Source organism: Entelurus aequoreus, linkage group LG01, assembly GCF_033978785.1.
Source record: "Entelurus aequoreus isolate RoL-2023_Sb linkage group LG01, RoL_Eaeq_v1.1, whole genome shotgun sequence".
NCBI classification, from domain to species: Eukaryota; Metazoa; Chordata; class Actinopteri; order Syngnathiformes; family Syngnathidae; genus Entelurus; species Entelurus aequoreus.
The window spans coordinates 58,719,875-58,744,985 of NC_084731.1; the positions used below are offsets into that span (position 1 = coordinate 58,719,875).

At 37.1% G+C, this 25,111-nt stretch overlaps 1 protein-coding gene across 1 annotated transcript; it reads left to right on the forward strand.

Moving 5' to 3' along the window:
- Positions 1–1,389: 1,389 nt before the first annotated feature.
- LOC133646208 (fibromodulin-like) lies at positions 1,390–23,981 on the forward strand. Its single transcript, XM_062041396.1, is given in 8 exon segments — positions 1,390–1,482; positions 14,717–15,095; positions 17,900–18,022; positions 19,882–20,022; positions 20,089–20,356; positions 22,951–23,034; positions 23,037–23,124; positions 23,975–23,981. Coding segments are annotated over 7 exon segments (1,056 nt in total). The 5' UTR covers positions 1,390–1,482; positions 14,717–14,750.
- Positions 23,982–25,111: the final 1,130 nt, after the last annotated feature.

Sequence of the window (25,111 nt, forward strand, 5' to 3'; positions counted from 1 at the left end):
TTGACAGGTATACACACACAATACATATTGACTGGTATACACACAATTAGGGATGATGTTCGAAACCGGTTCTCCCGGTTGTTCGATAAGAAAAGAAACGATTCTATGGACTCGAATCCCTGTTTGAGAACCGGTTCCCGTTATCGAGGCCACTATAGTAAAGAAAAAGAGTTGGTTCTTTATTAGAATCCCTGGGAACGAATCCCTTCCCACAGGAAATGCCCTGTGGGAAGGCAATGTTATGTCCATTTGATTGTAGACTCTTACTGACACCTTGTGGCGATATGAAAATACTACGCGTCATTAGTTTGGGCACTTCCGGGTTGGTGACGTCAGTTAAGTTCATGAGACAATTGAGAAGTAGACAATTTGTGTTAGCTCTTACAAGCCTTGGAAAAGATAAGTCTGTAAGTAAACTGTTTAACTTGTTTATGTAACTCAATATTAAGTTGGCAAGTGGTTAAATTTGATACTAAGATGTTTATTGAAAAACTTATTTTGTGCACTGTTTCAATGGATGTTTTGAGGACTTAAAATGGCTGTCAGTCGTGTATTTCCACCATTGAAATAGTTTCAACATTAAGAAATATTTGTTTGATGATGGTACTGTATATTTGTGTAAAGCTAATATTCACATATTGTGTATTACATTTCAGTATGTTAATTGAATCACATAGCTTATACATTTGTCATTGTGTGTATTTCAGTTAAAAAATAAAAAAAATAACAGTCCGGTGCTCAATATCCTGGTGTAGAGCGGAATATACGTTAGGGCCCCTGCAGAGCAGGGAAACCTACAAAACAGGCTTATAGGGATGAAATAGCCTTTTTTCCATTTTTTTTTTTTTTTTTTTTTGTGTGGTTCCACCCTGACTTGGGATGCATGAAAACCAGCCAAAGTCACAGGCAAATACTTAGTAATATTCAGCGGCCAATAGGGAATTTTTTTACAGGCAAAACATCTCCAGGGGTGAAGATGATGCCTCATCCTAATAAATGTATAAGAGTCTCACATAAATTCACAGATTTTCCACAACCAAAAAAAACAAGTGGTGTGAAAGCACAAACAAAGCTGTAAACAATCCTGGCACAATGCCTCTACATAAGTGCGTTCCACACTCGCCTGGCTCACACTTTCCACTGCAAAACATCTCCGACTACTTTTTGTACGGGGAATTCTTTCCTCGAAAATGGCAGCAAAAGTACGAGTGGAGACGGGCAGGAAGTGACTGGCATGAAGTCCACGCAGGCATCACCTGTTTTTATCTCACCTTGGCAGGAGGAGAGGAAGCGGCCCGCTCGCCCACATGTGCCGATCACAGCCTATCATAGCAGCGTGAAGGAAAGGGGCGGGGGCAACCACCATGGCAAAGGAAGCCAAATGGGGTGGAGACCTTGAAGTGTATGTTTGTGAAGTGTTGGTCCAAGGAACACAAGTCGCAGGCAGAAGGGGCACACAGAGGGAACTCTCGCTAAAATCAGGTAAATTATTTGGTGAAAGATTATGTCTGTCAGTGTGTCTTTATCTGATGAGGGCCGCCATCAACACCTGATGATGGGACCTCGCCTGTTCTTTGCTCCTCCGACCTCCGCACAATTTGGACCATTCCTGAGGCCCGTCGACAAAGCCGCCTTTTCTTACTGTGGTTTTCTTTTTTCTATTTTTTCCCCCCTTCCTCCCCATGGACTAAACCCTCCAAGAATGTGACTCCCTGCCGGCACTTTCCGCTTCCAAAATACGCCATGGCGACTCTTCTCATGTCGGAAGGCAGGGTCCCCGCGGGCCGTCAAAAAGCATTAAAAGTAATTCAATGGATTTTTCTGAAATTTAAGGGCCTACATGCCATTAAAAAGCATTAAAATGGACATCCAGAGGCATTAAATGGTAATACGATTGTAGGCCTGGGCTGACAGTCAACAAGTCAATTAATAAGTCAATAAGTCAATCAATAAGTCAATCAATCCAACCATTCATGAAAACTTTACCATCATCCTTCAATTGCTACGTCTCTGCATTTTCCTTTTTTTCTTCCTCTCTGGCTCTTAAAGCGGATACAAGAGGGTTCAATCTGTGTGGCACGTTTATTCGCCAGTGGAATTACATGAAGAGAGTGAGCCTCTTGTCAGTCATCCACAATCTTTGTTTCGGTACGAGCAGGTGGCGTGTAGTAGTGGTTGTAGTAAATATATTTCATGTTCGGAGCTGGAACTAGCGGGTAATCTATTATTAAATACTCACTTTTAATACTGGAACTGACAGGTAATCATTTTAAATAATACTCACTTTTAATACTGAAACTAGCGGGTAATCATTTTATTAAACATTCACTTTTAATACTGAAACTAGCGGGTAATCATTTTATTAAACATTCATTTTTAATACTGAAACTAGCGGGTAATCATTTTAATCAATATTCACTTTTAATACCGGAACTAGCAGGTAATTATTTTAATTAACACTCACTTTTAATGGTACTAGCGGGTAATCATTTAAATAAATACTAACTTTTAATACTGGAACTAGCAAGTAATCATTTTAATAAATACTCACATTTTAAACTGGAACTACAAGGTGTTAATTTTAATAAATACTCACTTTTAATGGAACTAGCAGGTCAAATTGTAATAAATACTCACTTTTAATACTGGAACTAACAGGTAATCATTTTAATAAATACTCACTTTTAATACGGGAACTAGCGGGTAATCGTTTAATAAATACTCACTTTTAATACTGGAACTAGCGGGTAATCATTTTAATAAATACTTACTTTTCATACTGGAACTAGAAGGTATTAATTTTAATAAACACTCACTTTTAATGGAAGTAGCAGGTAATATTTTAATAAACACTCACTTTTAATACTGGAACGAGCAAGTAATCATTTTAATAAACACTCACTTGTAATACTGGTACTAGCAGGTCATTATTTTAATAAACACTCACTTTTAATGTAACTGGCGGGTACTCATTTTAAATAATACCCACATTTTAATACTGGAACTAGCAGGTAATCAATTATTAAGTACTCTCTTTTAATACTAGAACTAGCAGATGATCATTTGAATAAATACTCACTTTTAATACTGGAACTAGCGGGTAATCGTTTTAATAAACATTCACTTTTAATACTGGAACTAGCGGGTAATCATTTTATTAAACACTCACTTTCAATACTGGAACTAGTAGGTAATATTTTAATAAACACTCACTTTTAATGGAACTAGCGGGTAATCATTTAAATAAACGCTCACTTTTAATACTGGAACTAGCAGGTAATCATTTTATAAATACCCACATTTTAATACTGGAACTAGCAGGTAATCAATTATTAAACACTCACTTTCAATACTGGAACTAGCAGGTAATTATTTTAATAAACACTCACTTTTAATGGAACTAGCGGATAATCATTTTAATAAATGCCCACATTTTAATACTGGAACTAGCAGGTAATCAATTATTAAATACTGTCTTTTAATACTGGAACTAGCAGGTAATCATTTTAATAAATACTCAATTTTAATACTGGAACTAGCGGGTAATCGTTTTAATAAACACTCACTTTTAATCCTGGAACTATCGGGTAATAATTGTATTAAACACTCACTTTCAATCCTCGAACTAGCAGGTAATATTTTAATAAACACTCACTTTTAATGGAACTAGCGGGTAATCATTTAAGTAAATACTCACTTTTAATACTGGAACTAGCGGGTAATCATTTTAATAAATACTTACTTTTCATACTGGAACTAGAAGGTATTAATTTGAATAAACACTCACTTTTAATGGAACTAGCAGGTAACATTTTAATAAATACTCACTTTTAATACTGGAACGAGCAAGTAATCATTTTAATAAACACTCACTTGTAATACTGGAACTAGCAGGTAATTATTTTAATAAACACTCACTTTTAATGGAACTGGCGGTTACTCATTTTAATAAATACCCACATTTTAATACTGGAACTAGCAGGTAACCAATTATTAAATACTCTCTTTTAATACTTGAACTACCAGGTAATCATTTTAATAAATACTCACTTTTAATACTGGAATTAGCGGGTAGTCGTTTTAACAAACACTCACTTTTAATACTGGAACTAGCGGGTAATCATTTTATTAAACACTAACTTTCAATACTGGAACTAGCAGGTAATATTTTATTAAACACTCACTTTTAATGGAACTAGCGGATAATCATTTAAATAAATGCTCACTTTTAATACTGGAACTATCATCAATCAATCAATCAATGTTTATTTATATAGCCCTAAATCACGAGTGTCTCAAAGGGCTGTACAAGCCACAACGACATCCTCGGTACAGAGCCCACATACGGTCAAGGAAAACTCACCCCAGTGGGACGTCGATGTGAATGACTATGAGAAACCTTGGAGAAGACCGCATATGTGGGTAACCCCCCACCCCCTCTAGGGAAGACCGAAAGCAATGGATGTCGAGTGGGTCTGACATAATATTGTGAAAGTCCAACACATCAGCGAAAGTCCAGTCCATAGTGGGGCCAGCAGGAACCATCCCGAGTGGAGACGGGTCAGCAGTGTAGAGATGTCCCCATCAGATGGACAGGCTAGCGGTCCACCCCGGGTTGGGAGCAGAGTAGAAAAGAAAAGAAAAGAAACGGCAGATCAACTGGTCTAAAAAGGGAGTCTATTTAAAGGCTAGAGTATACAAATGAGTTTTAAGATGAGACTTAAATGCTTCTACTGAGGTAGCATCTCTAACTTTTACCGGGAGGGCATTCCATAGTATTGGAGCCCGAATAGAAAACGCTCTATAGCCCGCAGACTTTTTTTGGGCTCTGGGAATCACTAATAAGCCGGAGTTCTTTGAACGCAGATTTCTTGCCGGGACATATGGTACAATACAATCAGCAAGATAGGCAGGAGCTTGACCGTGTAGTATTTTATACGTAAGTAGTAAAACCTTAAAGTCGCATCTTAGGTGCACAGGAAGCCAGTGCAAGTGAGCCAGTATAGGCGTAATATGATCAAACTTTCTTGTTTTTGTCAAAAGTCTAGCAGCCGCATTTTGTACCATCTGTAATCTTTTAATGCTAGACATAGGGAGGCCCGAAAACAAAACGTTACAGTAATCGAGACGAGATGTAACGAACGCATGGATAATGATCTCAGCATCGCTTGTGGACAAAATGGAACGAATTTTAGCGATATTGCGGAGATGAAAGAAGGCCGTTTTAGTAACACTCTTAATGTGTGACTCAAACGAGAGAGTTGGGTCGAAGATAATACCTAGATTCTTTACCGAGTCGCCTTGTTTAATTGTTTGGTTGTCAAATGTTAAGGTGGTATTATTAAATAGATGTCGGTGTTGAGCAGGACCGATAATCAGCATTTCCGTTTTCTTAGCGTTGAGTTGCAAAAAGTTAGCGGACATCCATTGTTTAATTTCATTAAGACACGCCTCCAGCTGACTACAATCCGGCGTGTTGGTCAGCTTTAGGGGCATGTAGAGTTGAGTGTCATCAGCATAACAGTGAAAGCTAACACCGTATTTGCGTATGATGTCACCTAGTGGCAGCATGTAAATACTAAAGAGTGCAGGGCCAAGAACCAAACCCTGGGGAACTCCGCACGTTACCTTAACATAGTCCGAGGTCACATTGTTATGGGAGACACACTGCATCCTGTCAGTAAGATAAGAGTTAAACCAAGACAAGGCTAAGTCTGACATCCCAATACGCGTTTTGATACGCTCTAATAAAATATTATGATCAACAGTATCGAAAGCGGCGCTAAGATCAAGAAGCAGCAACATAGATGACGCATCAGAATCCATCGTTAGCAATAGATCATTAGTCATTTTTGCGAGGGCTGTCTCCGTAGAGTGATTTGCCCTGAAACCGGATTGAAAAGGTTCACAGAGATTGTTAGACGCTAAGTGTTCATTTAGCTGCTGTGCTACAATTTTTTCAAGGATTTTCGAGATAAACGGAAGGTGGGACACCGGCCGGTAGTTTACCATGAGGTCAGGATCGAGGTTAGGTCTTTTGAGTAGAGGATGAATAACCGCTTTTTTGAATGCTAGGGGAACAGTGCCAGAGGAAAGTGATAAGTTTATAATATTTAACACTGATGGACCTAATAATACAAAAACTTCCTTGATAAGTTTCCCAGGAATTGGGTCAAGTAAACATGTTGTTTGTTTTGTCCCATTTACACATTTTGACAATTCCTCCAATGTTATTTCATCAAAGAGAGAGAAACTATTTTGGAGGGCGGTATCCGTCGTATATACAGTCGTATTTGTGTTAATAGAACCCAGTTGTAGCTGAGATGCATTGTCTTTAATCTCTTTTCTAATGACTTCAATTTTCTTATTAGAGAAATTCATAAAGTCATCTGCTAAGTGGGTGGAGCTACTGGGAGGAGTCCCTTGTTGGGTTAGCGATGCTACTGTACTAAACAGAAATTTAGGATCATTTTTGTTGAGGTGGATGAGATTTGAGTAATATTTAGCTTTAGCTGAGGTAAGCATGCGTTTATAAGTTATTAAACTGTCACACCATGCTTGATGGAAAACCTCAAGTTTAGTCGCACGCCATTTGCGTTCCAGCTTTCTACATGATAATTTCTGGGCTTTAGTTTCTTCTGTAAACCATGGGGTACGCCTTTTAGGGGCCCTTTTTAGCTTTAGCGGTGCTACACTATCAATGGTGTCGCGCAGGGCGTCATTAAAGTTGTTAGTGAGGTTATCAATAGAGCCCATATAATTTGGGAATGGTGCCTATACCGAAGGCAGTAGGTCAGTAAGAGTCGTCGTTGTGGTAGCATTAATGTTGCGGCTGCTATAGTAGTTATTATTATTATTATTAGTTTGTTGACAATGAGTCAGAACTTCGAATTTTATAAGGTAATGATCGGACATTACTTTAGTGTACGGAAGTATCGTAACTTTAGAGGTGGTGACACCCCTGACAAGCACTAGATCTATCGTATTACCGTTGCGATGCATGGGTTCATTTATTATTTGTGTAAGACCACAGCTATCAATTATAGTCTGGAGCGCCACGCATGGAGGGTCCGATGGGGTATTCATATGGATATTAAAGTCCCCCATTATGATTATATTGTCGGCGTGCGTCACTAGATCAGCAACAAACTCTGAGAATTCACTGATGAAGTCCGAATAGGGCCCAGGGGGGCGGTAGATAACAGTAGTGTGACAAACCTCAAAGTGAGCACCTCAAATGAGTTATATTTATTATTTAGGTTAGGTGTAAGATTATAGTTTATTATTGTATATTAGTGCGACACCCCCTCCCCTTTTAAGAGGTCGGGCAACATGTGTATTGGTATAGTTAGTAGGAGATGCCTCATTTAGCGCAAAAAAATCGTCTGGTTTGAGCCAGGTCTCGGCGAGACCAACGACGTCAAGTTTGTTGTCTCTAATGACTTCATTAACCAACAACGTTTTGGAAGATAATGATCTTATGTTTAAAAAGCCCATATTATAGGTAGTGGGCTGTTTTGAGGATTGTTTGTTGAAATTATCCGAAGTAGCAATATTAATAATGTTGCGTTTATTATGCGTAGTGCACTTTAAATAGTTTCGACCATATCTAGGAATTGATACGACGGGGATATTCAGATTGTTTGCTTGATATTGCGATAAACTGAACGCATCATAGTTAGCTACCTCAGTACAATGTATGTCTGCCTCTGACACGGTCACAAAAGAAAAAACATTATGTGAGTTGTGTTTTATTCTAAGAGAATTGCTATGTGTGCAGGGATTATCCAGCCTGACGCCGGCTAGTTCTAGTTTAAATGGCTTCTTACCCGGAGACTCCACGCTTCTTTGGTTAGCTTTTCTCTTTGTTGTTAGCCCAGCTCGGCATCCCCGCTTCTGCTTCCGCTCGCACCGCTTACGTCGTCTCCATTGGCGGTCACCGCTAGCACTTGACTCCGCTGCTACAAAGGCCGCTCGATGTAGCCCACGAAGTATTCCCATGCTAGCGAGGAGGTCCACCGTACATGCATCTTTCAGTCTATAACGACCCGATCCATCCACATCCAGAATTGTCCGTCGGTCGTATGTGATCACAGAGTGTTCACGCTTTGAGCCAGCCATGAAATTGACAGAAATGACGGGTGTTTTTTGCCAAATCGCTCTACACTCCCAAGAGCGTTAGCAAAGCCGCATCATCACCATCGCCATCGCCATGCGCCGCCATTTTTTTACTAGCGGGTAATCATTTTAATAAATACCCACATTTTAATACTGGAACTAGCAGGTAATCAATTATTAAACACTCACTTTCAATACTGGAACTAGCAGGTAAAATTTTAATAAACACTCACTTTTAATGGAACTAGCAGGTACAATTTTCATAAATACTCACTTTTAATACTGAAACTAGCGGGTAATCATTTTATTAAACATTCACTTTTAATACTGGAACTAGCAGGTAATCATTTTAATCAATATTCACTTTTAATACTGGAACTAGCAAGTAAGTGTTTTAATAAACACTTACTTTTAATGGTACTAGCGGGTAATCATTTAAATAAATACTCACTTTTAATACTGGAACGAGCAAGTAATCATTTTAATAAATACTCACTTATAATACTGGAATTAGAAGGTATAAATTTTAATAAACACTCACTTTAAATGGAACTAGCAGGTACAATTTTAATAAGTACTCAGTTTTAATACTGGAATTAGCAGGTAATCATTTTAATAAATACTGAATTTTAATGCGGGAACTAGCGGGTAATCGTTTTAATAAACATTCACTTTTAATACTGGAACTAGTGGTTAATCATTTTATTAAACACTCACTTACAATACTGGAACTAGCAGGTAATATTTTAATAAACACTCACTTTTAATGGAACTAGCGGGTAATCATTTAAATAAATACTCACTTTTAATACTGGAACTAGCATGTAATCATTTTAATAAATACTCAATTTTAATACTGGAACTAGCGGGTAATCATTTTAATAAATACTTACTTTTCATACTGGAACTAGAAGGTATTAATTTTAATAAACACTCACTGTTATTGGAACTAGCAGGTACCATTTGAATAAATACTCACTTTTAATACTGGAATGAGCTAGTAATCATTTTAATAAACACTCACTTGTAATACTGGAACTAGCAGGTAATTATTTTAATAAACACTCACTTTTAATGGAACTGGCGGGGACTCATTTTAATAAACACTCACTTTTAATACTGGAACTAGCGGGTTAAACACTCACTTTCAATACTGGAACTAGCAGGTAATATTTTAATAAACACTCACTTTTAATGGAACTAGCGGGTAATAATTTTAATAAATACTTACTTTTAATACTGGAACTAGAAGGCATTAATTTTAATAAACACTCACTTTTATTGGAACTAGCAGGTAACATTTGAATAAATACTCACTTTTAATACTGGAACTAGCGGGTAATCATTTTATTAAACACTCACTTTCAATACTGGAACTAGCAGCTGATATTTTAATAAACACTCACTTTTAATGGAACTAGCGGGTAATCATTTAAATAAATACTCACTTTTAATACTGGAACTAGCGGGTAATCATTTTAATAAATACCCACATATTAATACTGGAACTAGCCGGTAATCAATTATTAAACACTCACTTTCAATACTGAAACTAGCAGGTAATATTTTAATAAACGCACACTTTTAATGGAACTAGCGGGTAATCATTTTAATAAATATTCACTTTTAATACTGGAACTAGCATTTAATAATTTTAATAAATACTCAATTTTAATACTGGAACTAGCGGGTAATCATTTTAATAAATACTTACTTTTCATACTGGAACTAGAAGGTATTCATTTTAATAAACACTCACTGTTATTGGAACTAGCAGGTACCATTTTAATAAATACTCACTTTTAATACTGGAACGAGCAAGTAATCATTTTAATAAACACTCACTTGTAATACTGGAACTAGCAGGTAATTATTATAATAAACACTCACTTTTAATGGAACTGGCGGGGACTCATTTTAATAAACACTCACTTTTAATACTGGAACTAGGGGGTAATCATTTTAGTAAACACTCACTTTCAATACTGGAACTAGCAGGTAATATTTTAATAAACACTCACTTTTAATGGAACTAGCGGGTAATAATTTTAATAAATACTTACTTTTAATACTGGAACTAGAAGGTATTAATTTTAATAAACACTCACTTTTATTGGAACTAGCAGGTAACATTTGAATAAATACCCACTTTTAATACGGAACTAGCGGGTAATCATTTTATTAAACACTCACTTTCAATACTGGAACTAGCAGGTAATATTTTAATAAACGCACACTTTTAATGGAACTAGCGGGTAATCATTTTAATAAATACTTACTTTTAATACTGGAACTAGAAGGTAGTCGTTATAAGAAACCCTCACTTTTAATACTGGAACTAGCAGGTAATTATTTTAATAAACACTCACTTTTAATGGAACTAGCGGGTAATCATTTAAATAAATACTCACTTTTATTACTGGAACTAGTGGGTAATCATTTTAATAAATACTTACTTTTAATACTGGAACTAGTGGGTAATCATTTTAATAAATACTTACTTTTAATACTGGAACTAGAATGTATTAATTTTGATAAACACTCACTTTTAATAGAACTCGCAGGTAAAATTTTAATAAATACCCACTTTTAATACTGGAACGAGCAGGTAATCATTTTAATAAATACTCACTTTTAATACCGGAACTAGCAGGTAATTATTTTGATAAACACTCACTTTTAATGGAACTAGCGGGTAATCATTTTAATAAATACCCACATTTTAAAACTGGAACTAGCAGGTACTCAATTATTAAATACTTTCTTTTAATACTGGAACTAGCGGGTAATAATTTAAATAAATTATCCCTTTTAATACAGGAACTAGCGGGTAATCGTTTTAATAAACACTTATTTTTAATACTGAAACTAGCAGGTAATCATTTTATTAAACACTCACTTTCAATAGTGGAACTAGCAGGTAATATTTTAAAAAACACTCACTTTGAATGGAACTAGCAGGTAATATTTTAAAAAACACTCACTTTGAATGGAACTAGCAGGTAATCATTCAAATAAATACTCACTTTTAATACTGGAACTAGCGGGTAATCATTTTAATAAATACTTACTTTTAATACTGGAACTAGAAGGTATTAATTTTAATAAACACTCAATTTTAATGGAACTAGCAGGTACAATTTTAATAAATACTCACTTTTATTACTGGATCTAGCAGGTAATCATTTTAATAAACACTCACTTTTAATGGAACCAGCGAGAAACATTTTAATAAACACTCACTTTTAATACTGGATATAGCAGGTAATGATAAATAAATGATAAATGGGTTATACTTGTATAGCGCTTTTCTACCTTCAAGGTACTCAAAGCGCTTTGACAGTATTTCCACATTCACCCATTCACACACACATTCACACACTGATGGCGGGAGCTGCCATGCAAGGCGCTAACCAGCAGCCATCAGGAGCAAGGGTGAAGTGTCTTGCTCAAGGACACAACGGACGTGACTAGGTTGGTAGAAGGTGGGAATCGAACCAGGAACCCTCCGATTGCTGGCACGGCCACTCTACCAACTTCGCCACGCCGTCCCACGTAATCATTTTAATAAACACTCAATTTTATTGGAACAAGCGGGTAACATTTTTATAAATACTCATTTTTAATGGAACGAGCAAGTAATCATTTTAATAAACACTCACTTTTAATGGAACTAGCAGGTACCATATTTTTCTGACTATAAGGCGCATTTAAAATATTTACATTTTTCTCAAAAATGGACAGAGCGCTTTATAAACCTGTGCGCCTAATGTACAGAATAATTTTGGACCTTGAAGCAATTTTATTTGGTACATGGTGTAATGATAAGTGTGACCAGTAGATGGCAGTCACACATAAGAGATATGTGTGGACTGCAGGTTGATGCCAGTAAACACCAAAACTTTGATGTTTCATTGAGAATATAGAACATTACACAAGGCGCTCAAAAATATGTCAACATTTTTTTAGAATGACTACGAAGCCATAGTGCTTGATGGATTGTCGGAGCATTACGGCTACCATAGTCAGACGTACTGCGCTTCAACATACAGTATTATTATGGTGTGTGTATAAGGACCTCAAAATGGCACCTACTACCAGACAATATCAAGCATTTTGTTTTGCAATATTATGCAAAACCAACTTTTCTTACCTTCTGGTACCTGTTGATGTGTATTTGGGATGTGCATAAGTCCTGAAAATTTGCGCTCGTCCGCCATCGTAGTCAATAAGCTTCTTCTTTTTCTCTTTCTTCTTGTTATGGGACATTCATCCTCCGCTGTTGCCATTTCTAATATAAAGTAGTGTAAAGTTCTGTCAGTAGACTGGCTATGAAAGCGCTAAAAACTACCGCTACAACAAAGATGACGGGGAGAAGACGCTGTCGAAAACGGTGCATCCTGAACAGACGGTCAGAAAGCGACTTGTAGATAGATGATGTGTAAAACATCATCTATGCAACATTTTGACCAAAGAACCACCATTACATGTTATGTAGACCACAAGGAAGTCTTTTACATTTAGAAATAAATCCTAATATGACCCCTTTAATGCGCCTTATAATCCGGTGTGCCCTATGGTCTGAAAAATACGGTAATCATTTTAATGAACACTCCCTTTTAATGTACACATTGCTACGTTGGCGAAGGTGAACCGTGTGAGCCCCAGAAATGATGTCGTAACAACCTGACCAATCACAGCTCTTTTATATATCATTTCCCCCAGGGATCAATAAAGTACTTTCTATTAAAAAAAATTATATTTTATATCATACATACACTTCAAACATCAAGTAACTATACGTTTTTTCCAAAAAATGTGCAGAGAAATTATTTTTCTCTATCATTTTTAATCAGTAAATAGGAAATAGAAAAAAACTAATCTGCCATAAGGAAATAATAGACAAAAGAAAACATGAAACATGTGCAAGGGATAACTAAAGTAAATGGGGAAAAAAAGTAAGCATAATATTACTTTCTTTTTTTCTTGATGGAAATGTTCTTTTTAATGTCTTTTAGGATGTTGGAAGTTTGCATGACTTTTGTTTTTTTTTATCATCATTTATAAAATATATAAACATATATATATATATATATATATATATATATATATATATATATATATATATATATATATATATATATATATATATATAAACATATATATATATATATATATATATACATATATAATGTGTATTATACATTATACATACGTATCATTAAGCACTATTTTACAGAAATCAATCCTATGCTGTATTTATGTGTGTATATATATATATATATATATATATATATATATATATATATATATATATATATATATATATATATATATATATATATATATATACAGTATGTATATATATATATATATATATATATATATATATATATATATATATATATATATATATATATATATATATATATATATATATATATATATATACAGTATGTAAATATATATATATATATATATATATATATATATATATATATATATATATATATGCAGTATGTATATATATATATATATATATATATATATATATATATATATATATATATATATATATATATATATATATATATATATATATATATGTATGTATGTCTATATATATATATATAGACATACATACATATACTGTATATATATATATACAGTATGTATATATATATATATATATATATATATATATATATATATATATATATACATATATATTTAAATATGCATATATATGCATATATACATACATTTTCTACCGCTTGTCTCTCTCAGGGGCGCGGGGGTGGCTGAAGCCTATCCCAGCTACATTTGGGCGGAAGGCAGGGTACAACCTGGACAAGTCTCTATCTCATTACAGATATATATATATATATATATATATATATATATATATATATATATATATATATATATATATATATATATATATATATATATATATATATATATATATATATATATATATATATATATATATATATATATATATATATATATATATATACATATATGTAAATATGGATTATATACAGTATATAAGTATATTAACTGTGTTTTAAGTTCCATCCATCCATTTTCTACCGCTTATTCCCTTTGGGGTCGCGGGGGGCGCTGGAGCCTATCTCAGCTACAATCGGGCGGAAGGCGGGGTACACCCTGGACAAGTCGCCACCTCATCGCAGGGCCAACACAGATAGACAGACAACGTTCACACTCACATTCACACACTAAGGCCAATTTAGTGTTGCCAATCAACCTATCCCCAGGTGCATGTCTTTGGAGGTGGGAGGAAGCCGGAGTACCCGGAGGGAACCCACGCAGTCACGGGGAGAACATGCAAACTCCACACAGAAAGATCCCGAGCCCGGGATTGAACCCAAGACTACTCAGGACCTTCGTATTGTGAGGCAGACGCACTAACCCCTCTACCACCGTTTTAAGTTGCATTAGAATATTTAAATTAGATGTTCTGAAACCCTTGAATGTTTATTTAGTTTTGTGCAAGCACATTTTAGCTGAGAAACCTCCATTTTGCACCTCGCTAGTACTAAACGTTTGTGAGTGTGACTTCTCCGTCTCTCAGGTCAGCTGAAGGTGCATTGTGTCCGAGTCCCGCCATGCGTCAGGTGATCTTCCTCCTCTCCGCCCTGCTTCCGCTGTCTCCCTCCTGTGGACAAGATCCGTTCGCCTGGCTCTACAGCGGACGGCGCTCCTTGCAGGCAGACACCACAGGCGGCGAGTGTCCCCCCGAGTGTGACTGTCCTCCCACCTTCCCCATCGCCATGTACTGTGACGGGCGGGGCCTGACGGCCATGCCCACCGTGCCCTCCCGGATCAAGTACCTCTACCTCCAGCATAACGCCATTGCGGCTGTGTCAGACTCTGCTCTGCTCAACGCCACCGAGCTGAGGTGGCTCATGCTGCACCACAACCTTCTCACGGCCAGCGCCATCAGCCGGAAGGTAAACAGCCCAGCTCGATCTAGTGCAGGCGTGTCAAACTCGCTTCCTTTGAGGGGCCACATTCTAGTTATGGCCGCTTGTAACAGTAGGAAGGGGATTCATACGACCCCATTCGTTGCGCTTTACCTGACACGTGAAACGTGACAAATTTCAGCCACTTTGGCCACTAGATGGCAGTCGAGTGTTGAATATCCTTAAATCTGTTTGGTGGCCATTCCAACTTTGACCACAGTGTGAGTTGCTATGGAGAGTGTCTCTTTTCCATCATTTTCAGCAGACTGCACTGCAAAATGATTAACCCCCCCTCTTTCACTCGAGATCCACCCAGGAATGGGGCCGTATGAATCCCTTCTCTACTGTATATGAATTTGCTTATGCATTTGATTATAATTATTGCATATATTTTTATACGTACTGTAAAAACAAAATAAAAAACGACAACTCAGTCGCTAGAATTTTACTGTAAAATGTACAGTATTTTGTTACAACATATTACAGTAAATGTAAAAACAGTACCACTTTTTTGTTACGTAAAAAAAAGCTTAGTCGCTAGACTTTGACTGTCAAATTTCCAGTGTTTTTGTCTACAACATATTACAGTAAATGTAAAAACAGTAACACTCTTTTGTTATGTAAAAAAACTTAGTCGCTAGAAATTTACTGTAAAATTTACTGTAAAATTTACAGTGTTTTTGTTCACAACATATTACAGTAAATGTAAAAACAGTAACACTCTTTTGTTATGTAAAAAAACTTAGTCACTAGAAATTTACTGTAAAATGTACTGTAAAATTTACAGTGTTTTTGTTTACAACATATTACAGTAAATGTAAAAACAGTAGCACTCTTTTGTAACGTAAAAATACTTAGTCTCTAGAAATTTAGTGTAAAATTTCCAGTGTTTTATATTACAACATAGTACAGTAAATGTAAAAACAGTACCACTCTTTTGTTACGTAAAAAAAAACTTAGTTGCTAGAATTTTACTGTAAAATTTACAGTGTTTTTGTTTACAACATAGTACAGTAAATGTAAAAACAGTACCACTCTTTTGTTATGTAAATTAATGGAAGCTAAGTCGCTAGAATTTTACTGTAAAATGTATTGTTGTTTTGTTCACAACACATTACAGTAAATGTAAAAACATTCCCAGGTTGTTTTTGTTTGTATTTATATTCTGGCAACTGAGTTGTCTTTTTTTTTTTGGTTAACCGTAAAAAAAAATGTGGTACCGTTTTTCCATTTACAGTAATACATTGTAAAAACAACAACCATAGATTTTACGGTAAAAAAACAGCAACTCAGTCACCGGAATTTTACTGTAAAATATAAAGTGCTTTTCACAACATATTACGATAAATGTAAAAACATTACCACTGTTTTGTTACGTGAAAAATGTATGCTTGAATTGTTACAATATACTACAGTAAGTTTTTTTTACCGTAAAAAAATGTGGTATCGTTTTTCCATTTAAAGTAATACTTTGTAAAAACAACACCTGTAGATTTTATAGTAAAAAAAAAAAAATCTCAGCTCAGTCAACAAAACTTTACCGTAAACATTTTTTTGGGGAAGTTTCAGCAATTTACAGTAATATGCTGTAAAATCACTGTCAATTTTAACAGTAGCACTCTTTTGTAACGTAAAATATACTTAGTCTCTAGAAATTTAGTGTAAAATTTCCAGTGTTTTATATTACAACATAGTACAGTAAATGTAAAAACAGTACCACTCTTTTGTTACGTAAAAAAAAACTTAGTTGCTAGAATTTTACTGTAAAATTTACAGTGTTTTTGTTTACAACATAGTACAGTAAATGTAAAAACAGTACCACTCTTTTGTTATGTAAATTAATGGAAGCTAAGTCGCTAGAATTTTACTGTAAAATGTATTGTTGTTTTGTTCACAACACATTACAGTAAATGTAAAAACATTCCCAGGTTGTTTTTGTTTGTATTTATATTCTGGCAACTGAGTTGTCTTTTTTTTTTTGGTTAACCGTAAAAAAAAATGTGGTACCGTTTTTCCATTTACAGTAATACATTGTAAAAACAACAACCATAGATTTTACGGTAAAAAAACAGCAACTCAGTCACCGGAATTTTACTGTAAAATATAAAGTGCTTTTCACAACATATTACGATAAATGTAAAAACATTACCACTGTTTTGTTACGTGAAAAATGTATGCTTGAATTGTTACAATATACTACAGTAAGTTTTTTTTACCGTAAAAAAATGTGGTATCGTTTTTCCATTTAAAGTAATACTTTGTAAAAACAACACCTGTAGATTTTATAGTAAAAAAAAAAAAATCTCAGCTCAGTCAACAAAACTTTACCGTAAACATTTTTTTGGGGAAGTTTCAGCAATTTACAGTAATATGCTGTAAAATCACTGTCAATTTTACTGTAAAATCTATTTTAATTTTGACAGTGTACAATTTGATTGTTAACTTGCTTTGAAATCACAAGTTAAGCAGATATTTCTTTTTATTTTAACAAAGAAAATTGTTTGGAAATTATGATAATATAATATTTGTTGCAGTTCTGGACACTATTACAGTTTAAAAGTACATTAATTACATGTGTTTATATTCTGTCAAAATGTAAAGAACAAACACATTCAGTAGAAAAAGATGAAGTACTTTATTAACGCATATTATTTCCAGGCATTAACAAGCCACATAAAATAATGCGGAGAGCCAAATGTGGCCCCCGGGCCTTGAGTTGGACACCAGTAATGTAGTGGCTTGCATGCTGGCTGCATGGTGGATACGTCATGACTTCTCCAAACTCATCTTAGGCCTTTGTGAAGTTGGAAGGACTGGAGCGTTTGTATTTGCAACACAACAATTTGACCCACGTCCCTGAGAATCTCCCTCGTTCCCTGCAAGACCTGAGGATGGACCACAACAGCATCCAGCAGGTACCTCAGTCTTAGATCGTGGTCCATAAGATATATGTAGACACAGAACCTGCAGAAGTGGGACCATTCAGAGTGAGCTTTGTCACCTCAGAGAAGTGGGATGAGTTTTTTTTTTGTTTTTTTTTGTCATGGCACCACACAAGGGTAGAGAAACAAGCATGGTGGTAACCATTGAAACACAAATGTAACTAATGTACAACATAGGAAAATGTCAGTAGGATGTAACAAGATGTAACAGGAGGTAACAGCATGTAACATGATGTAACAGGAGGAAACAGGAGGAACAGGATGTAACTGGAAGTAACAGCATGTAACATGATGTAACAGGAGGTAACAGGATGTAACAGGATGTAACAGGAGGTAACAGGATTTAACAGGAGGTAACAGGATTTAACAGGAGGTAAGAGGATGCAACAGGAGGTAGCAGGATGTAACAGGATGTAACAGGATGTAGCAGGATGTAGCAGAATGTAACAAGAGATAACAGGATCTAAAAGGAGGTAAGAGGATGTGACATGATGTAACAGGAGGTAGCAGGAGGTAGAAGGGTGTAACGTGAGGTAACAGGAGGTAACCAGAGGTAACAAGATGTAACAGGAGGTAACAAGAGCTAACAGGATGTAAGAGGAGGTAACAGGATGTAACAGGATGTAACAGGGGGTAACAGGAGGTAGCAGGAGGTAGCAGGAGGTAGCAGGATGTAACAGAAGGTAGCAGGATGTAACAGGAAGTAACAGGATGTAACAGGAGGTACCAGGATGTAACAGTAGGTAGCAGGATGTAACAGCATGTAACAGGAGGTAAGAGGATGTAACATGAGGTGGCAGGAGGTAGCAGGATGTAACAGGAGGTAACCGGGGGTAAGGGGATGTAACAGGAGGTAACAGGATGTAACAGGATGTAACAGGAGGTAACCGGAGGTAAGGGGATGTAACAGGAGGTAACATGATATAACAGGATGTAACAGGAGGTAACAGGAGGTAACCGGAGGTAAGGGAATGTAACAGGAGGTAACATGATTCACACCTGCCTCTGTTTAGTGATTAGGACACACATCTGCCTCTGTTTGGTGATTAGGACACATACCTGCCTCAGTTTGGTGATTAGGACACACACCTGCCCCAGTTTAGTTATTAGGACACACACCTGCTCAGTTTGGTGATTAGGACACACACTTGCCTCAGTTTAGTGATTAGGACACACACCTGCCTCAGTTTGGTGATTAGGACACACACCTGCTGCCAATCCCAACCATGCCTTCTACTACCTGTGTCGCCGTGCCTGTGGAATATTTGATGTGAAATAATTGGACCCTAGAATAGGTCAACAATTCATAACATAGAATTTAATTCATTATTATTTTTTCCACAATGACAACTTTAATGAAAAGACAAACTGCCTGCATAAAAGCTTTGTGTTATTAGAGTCAACTTTGCAACTTTCTCTTGTTACATTTCACCTGTTTGCTCTTTTATTCCACTTTTTTAAGTAGTTGTTTTTTTTTTTGAAATATTTTTAGAATGTGCCACGGACCGTGAAAAAATTAACTGCGGGCCGCACTTTGGACACACCTTTAGCCCTGCACATGTACGTTTAAAACCGGCAATCACAATTCCACACTGATTTAGAGTTGATTGGAGCGGCGCTAGCCAATGAACTAACCAATGGCTGTCGACTCATTTTCCAGTGCAGCTCTAAAGACGCAGGGTTCCCACAACATACTTATTGCACAGTCACATGTCAACAGGAACCTTTCGTTTCAGGAACCTAAAGTTTGTTAGTGTGTGTATTTTGAAGTGCGTACCTTTTCTTTTGTTACGTTTTTGCTGTTGATGGGCCTTTTATCACACGTTGCCTAGGTAACGCCTTCAGATCTAGCCGGAATGGATAACCTCACCATCCTGCATCTCCATGACAACGCTATCACAGACATGGGTGCGTCACTACAGTCTCTGGCGTCCCTCACACTGTTGGACATCAGCAACAACAAGTTGACTAAGGTGAGTTTTTACCTACAGTTATAAAAAAAAATGGATTTGCGGTCGTCAAAAAGCTTTGCCTCGAAGGTCCCAGGGGGTCTCCCCGAGCATCTCCACCAGCTCTACCTGGACGCCAACTCCATCGCCTCTCTGTCCGAGGGCTTCTTGGGCGGTTTGACACGGCTACAGTACCTGCGCTTGGCCCACAACCAGCTGACCAACACGGGCGTGCCCTCCGGCGCCTTTAACGTGACGGCGCTGGTGGAGCTGGACCTCAGCTTCAACAGGCTGGAGAGAATCCCTCCAGTCAGCCTCGCCCTGCAGCATCTCTACCTGCAGGCCAACCAGATCAAAGGTGAGCGGGGGGGGGGGGGGGGGGGGGAGTGCCCCAGGTAAAGACGTGACCTGAGAGGGCGTATACCAGCCAGGATGACCAACTATCAGAGACCCAGCAGGACCACCAAGGATGTTCCTGCAAAAGCAACACTATAAGTACTATCATTTACGGGCAATAAAGTACATCAATATTTAAACCCCACCCACCAAATTTCAGAGGGAAAAAAATAATTTTACCTGTATTAGCTGCAACAGACTATAAGCCGCAGGTATATACTGGTAGGAACCCTTTTTTTAATGGTAATTTACCGTTCCGCACATTTAAAATCCTTGTATTTTCTCAAAAACGGACTTATATCCCAGTGCGCCTTATAACCCAGTGCGCCTTATATACGTATTCATTCTGGTTGTGCTTACCGACCTCGAAACACTTTTATTTGGTACATGGCTTATTCATAAGTGTGACCAGTAGACTGTAGTCACACACAAGAGATACATGTGGACTGCAGTTTGACGCCTGTTCATTAAATGATGCTAGCTGTAAGCAAGCAACACCAAAACGTTGATGTTTCGTTGAGAATATAGAACAGTACACACGGCGCTCGAAAATCTGTCAAAATGTTTTAGTACGACTTTGGTAAGCTATGAACGATGATCCGCACCGCTTGATGTGTTTTAGGAGCATTACAGCTACCATAGTCAGACGTACTGTGCTTCAACATACGGTATTTTTATGGTGTGTTAATGTAAAAGGACCCCAAAATGGCACCTATTAGGAGATATCATCTGGCGTTTTATTTTGCAATATTATGCAAAACCTACTTTTGTTACTTTCTGGTACCTGCTGATGTGTATTTGGGATCTGCATAAGTGCTGAAAATGTGCATTCATCCGCCATTGTAGTCAATAAGCTTCTTCTTTTTCTTTTATCTTCTTGTTGTGGGGCATTCATCCTTTAATACAAAGTAGCGTACAGTTCTCACTGTTCCATACCGAGTCTACTGTCAGTAGACTCCGTTTCGAAGTGCTAAAAACCACAACAAAGATGGTGGAGAGAAGACACTGTCAAAGTGGAGGCACATAAATAAGTTTGCCCACAAAACGAGGAATCCTGAAAAGATTGTCAGAAAGCGACTTGAAGATGTTATGTAAAACATAATCTATACAACATTTTGACCAAAGAACCACCATTACATGTTATGTAGACCACTAGGAAGTGTTTACATGTAGAAAATAATCATAACAAAGGAGTCTTTAATGCGCCTAAAAAATCTGGTGCTTCCTATGGGCCGAAAAATACGGTACATACCCCTAATTGTTTTTAAACAGAAGTCATTGTCATGCAGCTAATAGTTGCGAAAGCAAGCTCTTTAACCAGTCCTTCTCAAATAGTGGGGGAGGGGGCACGGTGTGATGCCGGGGGGCATGTTTTTTTTGCCATACCAGAATATGACAAGGCATATGTATCCCTTGGCTTCAGTGTAACCACAGTGGGAGAAAGGAACGACCAGTGTGTTGTTTCCTTTAATATCATACCATACCAACTTTATTTATAATGTTAATAAGCTTAAAATATTTTGCAGAGGTATACTTATAACAATTTTATAGACCATTTATACTATTTATAGTCACGGTGGAGAGTGGGGGGTTCGAAAATGTTCTTCTTCCTAGGTGGGGCGTAACAGAACATATTTGAGTAGCACTGAGCTAAACAGACTCAAAAACTTCACGGTGACGTTTTGGTAAATTTACCCAACTGAAACAATACAAAAAAAATGTCATTGTAAGTTAATAATACTAACACAGACACTCGTAAACGTGTTAGCATATTAGCTAATGCTAATGACGCGAGCTTGATTACATTACGAATGGAAACACTCCTACAGACATCACACATGGGACACTTTAGTAAGTAAGAATTGTTTAGTTATATTGTAAAACTACAAACGTTGCTTGGAGTGATGAAATGAAGACTCCATACGAGTAGAACCGCTATGGACGGCTAGAAGACGGAACAGCACGTCTACTTCCGGTTGAAAGCACTAAATACAGTGCCTGTAGTTAGGAAACTTGTTCAAAAGATGGCGCCATAACACAAACAATAACACACCTTTTCAGTGTCACTGTTTGTGTAATATGAAAACTATTTGTTGAATACAATATAATATGGCCGTCAGCGAAAAAAATACATAATTTAGCCACACTGTTTTATTATTCGCAGGGTTCAAAGAGTGGAAAAAGTAGCGCCTTATAGTTCGTAAAATGTCGCAATATGTTTTGCATTGAAACAGAGTCATTCACTGTCATTACATGTTCAAATGTACGCACAGTAGGAAGGGGATTACCTGACACATGAAACGTGATGAATTGGCTGGGTGCACTATCCACTTCAGCCAAAAGACGGCAGTAGAGTTGAATATCTACAGATGTGTTTTTTGTGGCTTTTCCAACTTTTGACCACAGCGTCGGTTGCTATGTAGAGTGGCACTTTCCATTGTTTTCAGCAGACTGCATTGCAAAATGATTACCATTAACCGGAATGGGACCGCACAAATCCCTTCCCTGCTGTCATCATTAGTGAGCAGAGCCAACAAGGATGTTGTGTGCTTGCAGAGTTCACACTGGGAAGTTTCTGCAACCTCGTGGACGTCAACAACTTCTCCAGACTGCAAACTCTGCGCCTGGACGGCAACCAGATCGCTCCCAGGACATCCCGTCCGATTCGTCGCTTTGCCTGCGCCTGGCTCCAGCATCGAGGTTTAAACGCGCCACACAGCCTCTTCAAAGGTCACGACTTTGTTTACGTCTGTTTCATGTTTGAAGTGACCTCAACTGCATCATGGGTGATCAAATACTTGGTAATAAATATAAGTACTATGCATATACAATAGTCAGGTATGTTATACACTATATTGCCAAAAGTATTGGCCACCTGCCTTTACTCACATATGAACTTGAAGTGCCATCCCATGGAATTGTCCAAAATGTTTCAAAGTTCCTTTCACTGGAACTAAGGGGCCAAGCCCAACTCCTGAAAACAACCCCACACCATAATTCCTCCTCTATCAAATTTCACACTCGGCACAATACAGTCCGAAATGTAGCATTCTCCTGGCAACCTCCAAACCCAGACTGGTCCATCAGATTGCCAGATGGAAAAGCATGACTCATCAGTCCAGAGAAGGCGTCTCCGCTGCTCTAGAGTCCAGTGGCGTTGTGCTTTACACCAGTGGTCCCCAACCACCGGGCCCGGTACCGGTCCGCGGACCGATTGGTACCAGGCCACGCAAGAAATAAAAAAATAAAATAATTGTTTTTATTTTTATTTTTTTAATTAAATCAACATAAAAAAGCACAATATATACATTATATATCAATATAGATCAATGCAGTCTGCAGGATACAGTCCGTAAGCACACATGATTGTATTTATCTATGAAAATAAATAAATAAATAAATAAATTATCGGACATCTCTAGTCTTAATAGTTGACTTCTGACTCGTGTGAAGTTATGAATAAATATTCTTTGATCTATATTCTTTATTATTTGGAGTTGCAGGCAACATTCATGACCGGTCACTACAGCTAAATGACAACCCAACTTTTGTCTGTTTTGTCTTGTGCTTTTCTGTGTAGTGCTTGACTGTCCGTCCATAATCAATCAATCAATCAATCAATCAATCAAAGTTTATTCGTATAGTGTCTCAAAGGGCTGCACAAGCCACAACGATCCCACATCAGGGCAAGAAAAAACTCAACCCACGCTAAGTGTTCATTTTATCTTTAACAATGTGTGTTTTACCTGCTACATGTCTTATATGTGTACTTTTAGCCATGGTATTATTTTTAGTACCATATTTTCTGGACTATAACGCACACTTAATTTTTTTTTTTCTCTCAAAACTCTACACTGCGCCTTATAACCCAGTGCGCCTAATGTACAGAATAATTTTGGTTGTGCTTACCGACTTCAAAGAAATTTCACTTGGTAATCGGTGTAATGTTAAGTGTGACTAGTAGATGGCAGTCAAACACAAGAGATACGTGTAGACTGCAATATGACTGAAGTAAACAACACCAACCTTTTATATGTTCCATTGAAAATATAGAACATTACACACGGCGCTCAATAATGTATCAAAATGTTTTAGTACGACTTTTGTAAGCTATGAAGCCGCACCGCTTGATGGATTGTACTGTGCTTCAACATAGGAGCCTTACTATGGTGTGTGTATAAGCTAAGACATATTATCTGGCGTTTTGTTTCGCAATATTACGCAAAAGCAACTTTTCTTACCTTCTGGTTGTACCTGCTGATCTGTATTTTGGATCTGCATAAATCCTGAAAAATTGCTCGCGTCCGCCTTTGTAGTCCATGCCGACAATTTTTCTCTATCTTCTTGTTATGGGACATTCATCCTCTGCTGTTGCCATTTCTAATATAAAGTAATGTAAAATTATTACTTATATATGTCAGTAAACTCGCCATGAAAGCGCTAAAACATACCGGTGTAGTGAGTTTACATTGTCCACCCAAGGAACTTTTAGAGAGTTTCGGTCGGTTGGTTTTTCACGGGACACATTTCAGTCCTTGTTGTTGTTTCCGGATGAGGAGATGCTGCTCCGTTGTTGATTTAAGTAAAGTCTGAAAATCATTAAAACAGGTAGCTCCATCTTTTGACACTTCTTCCACTCCCGCCCTTGCACGCTACACCGCTACAACAAAGATGACGGGGAGAAGACGCTGTCGAAGGTGAGCCACGTAAATAAGAC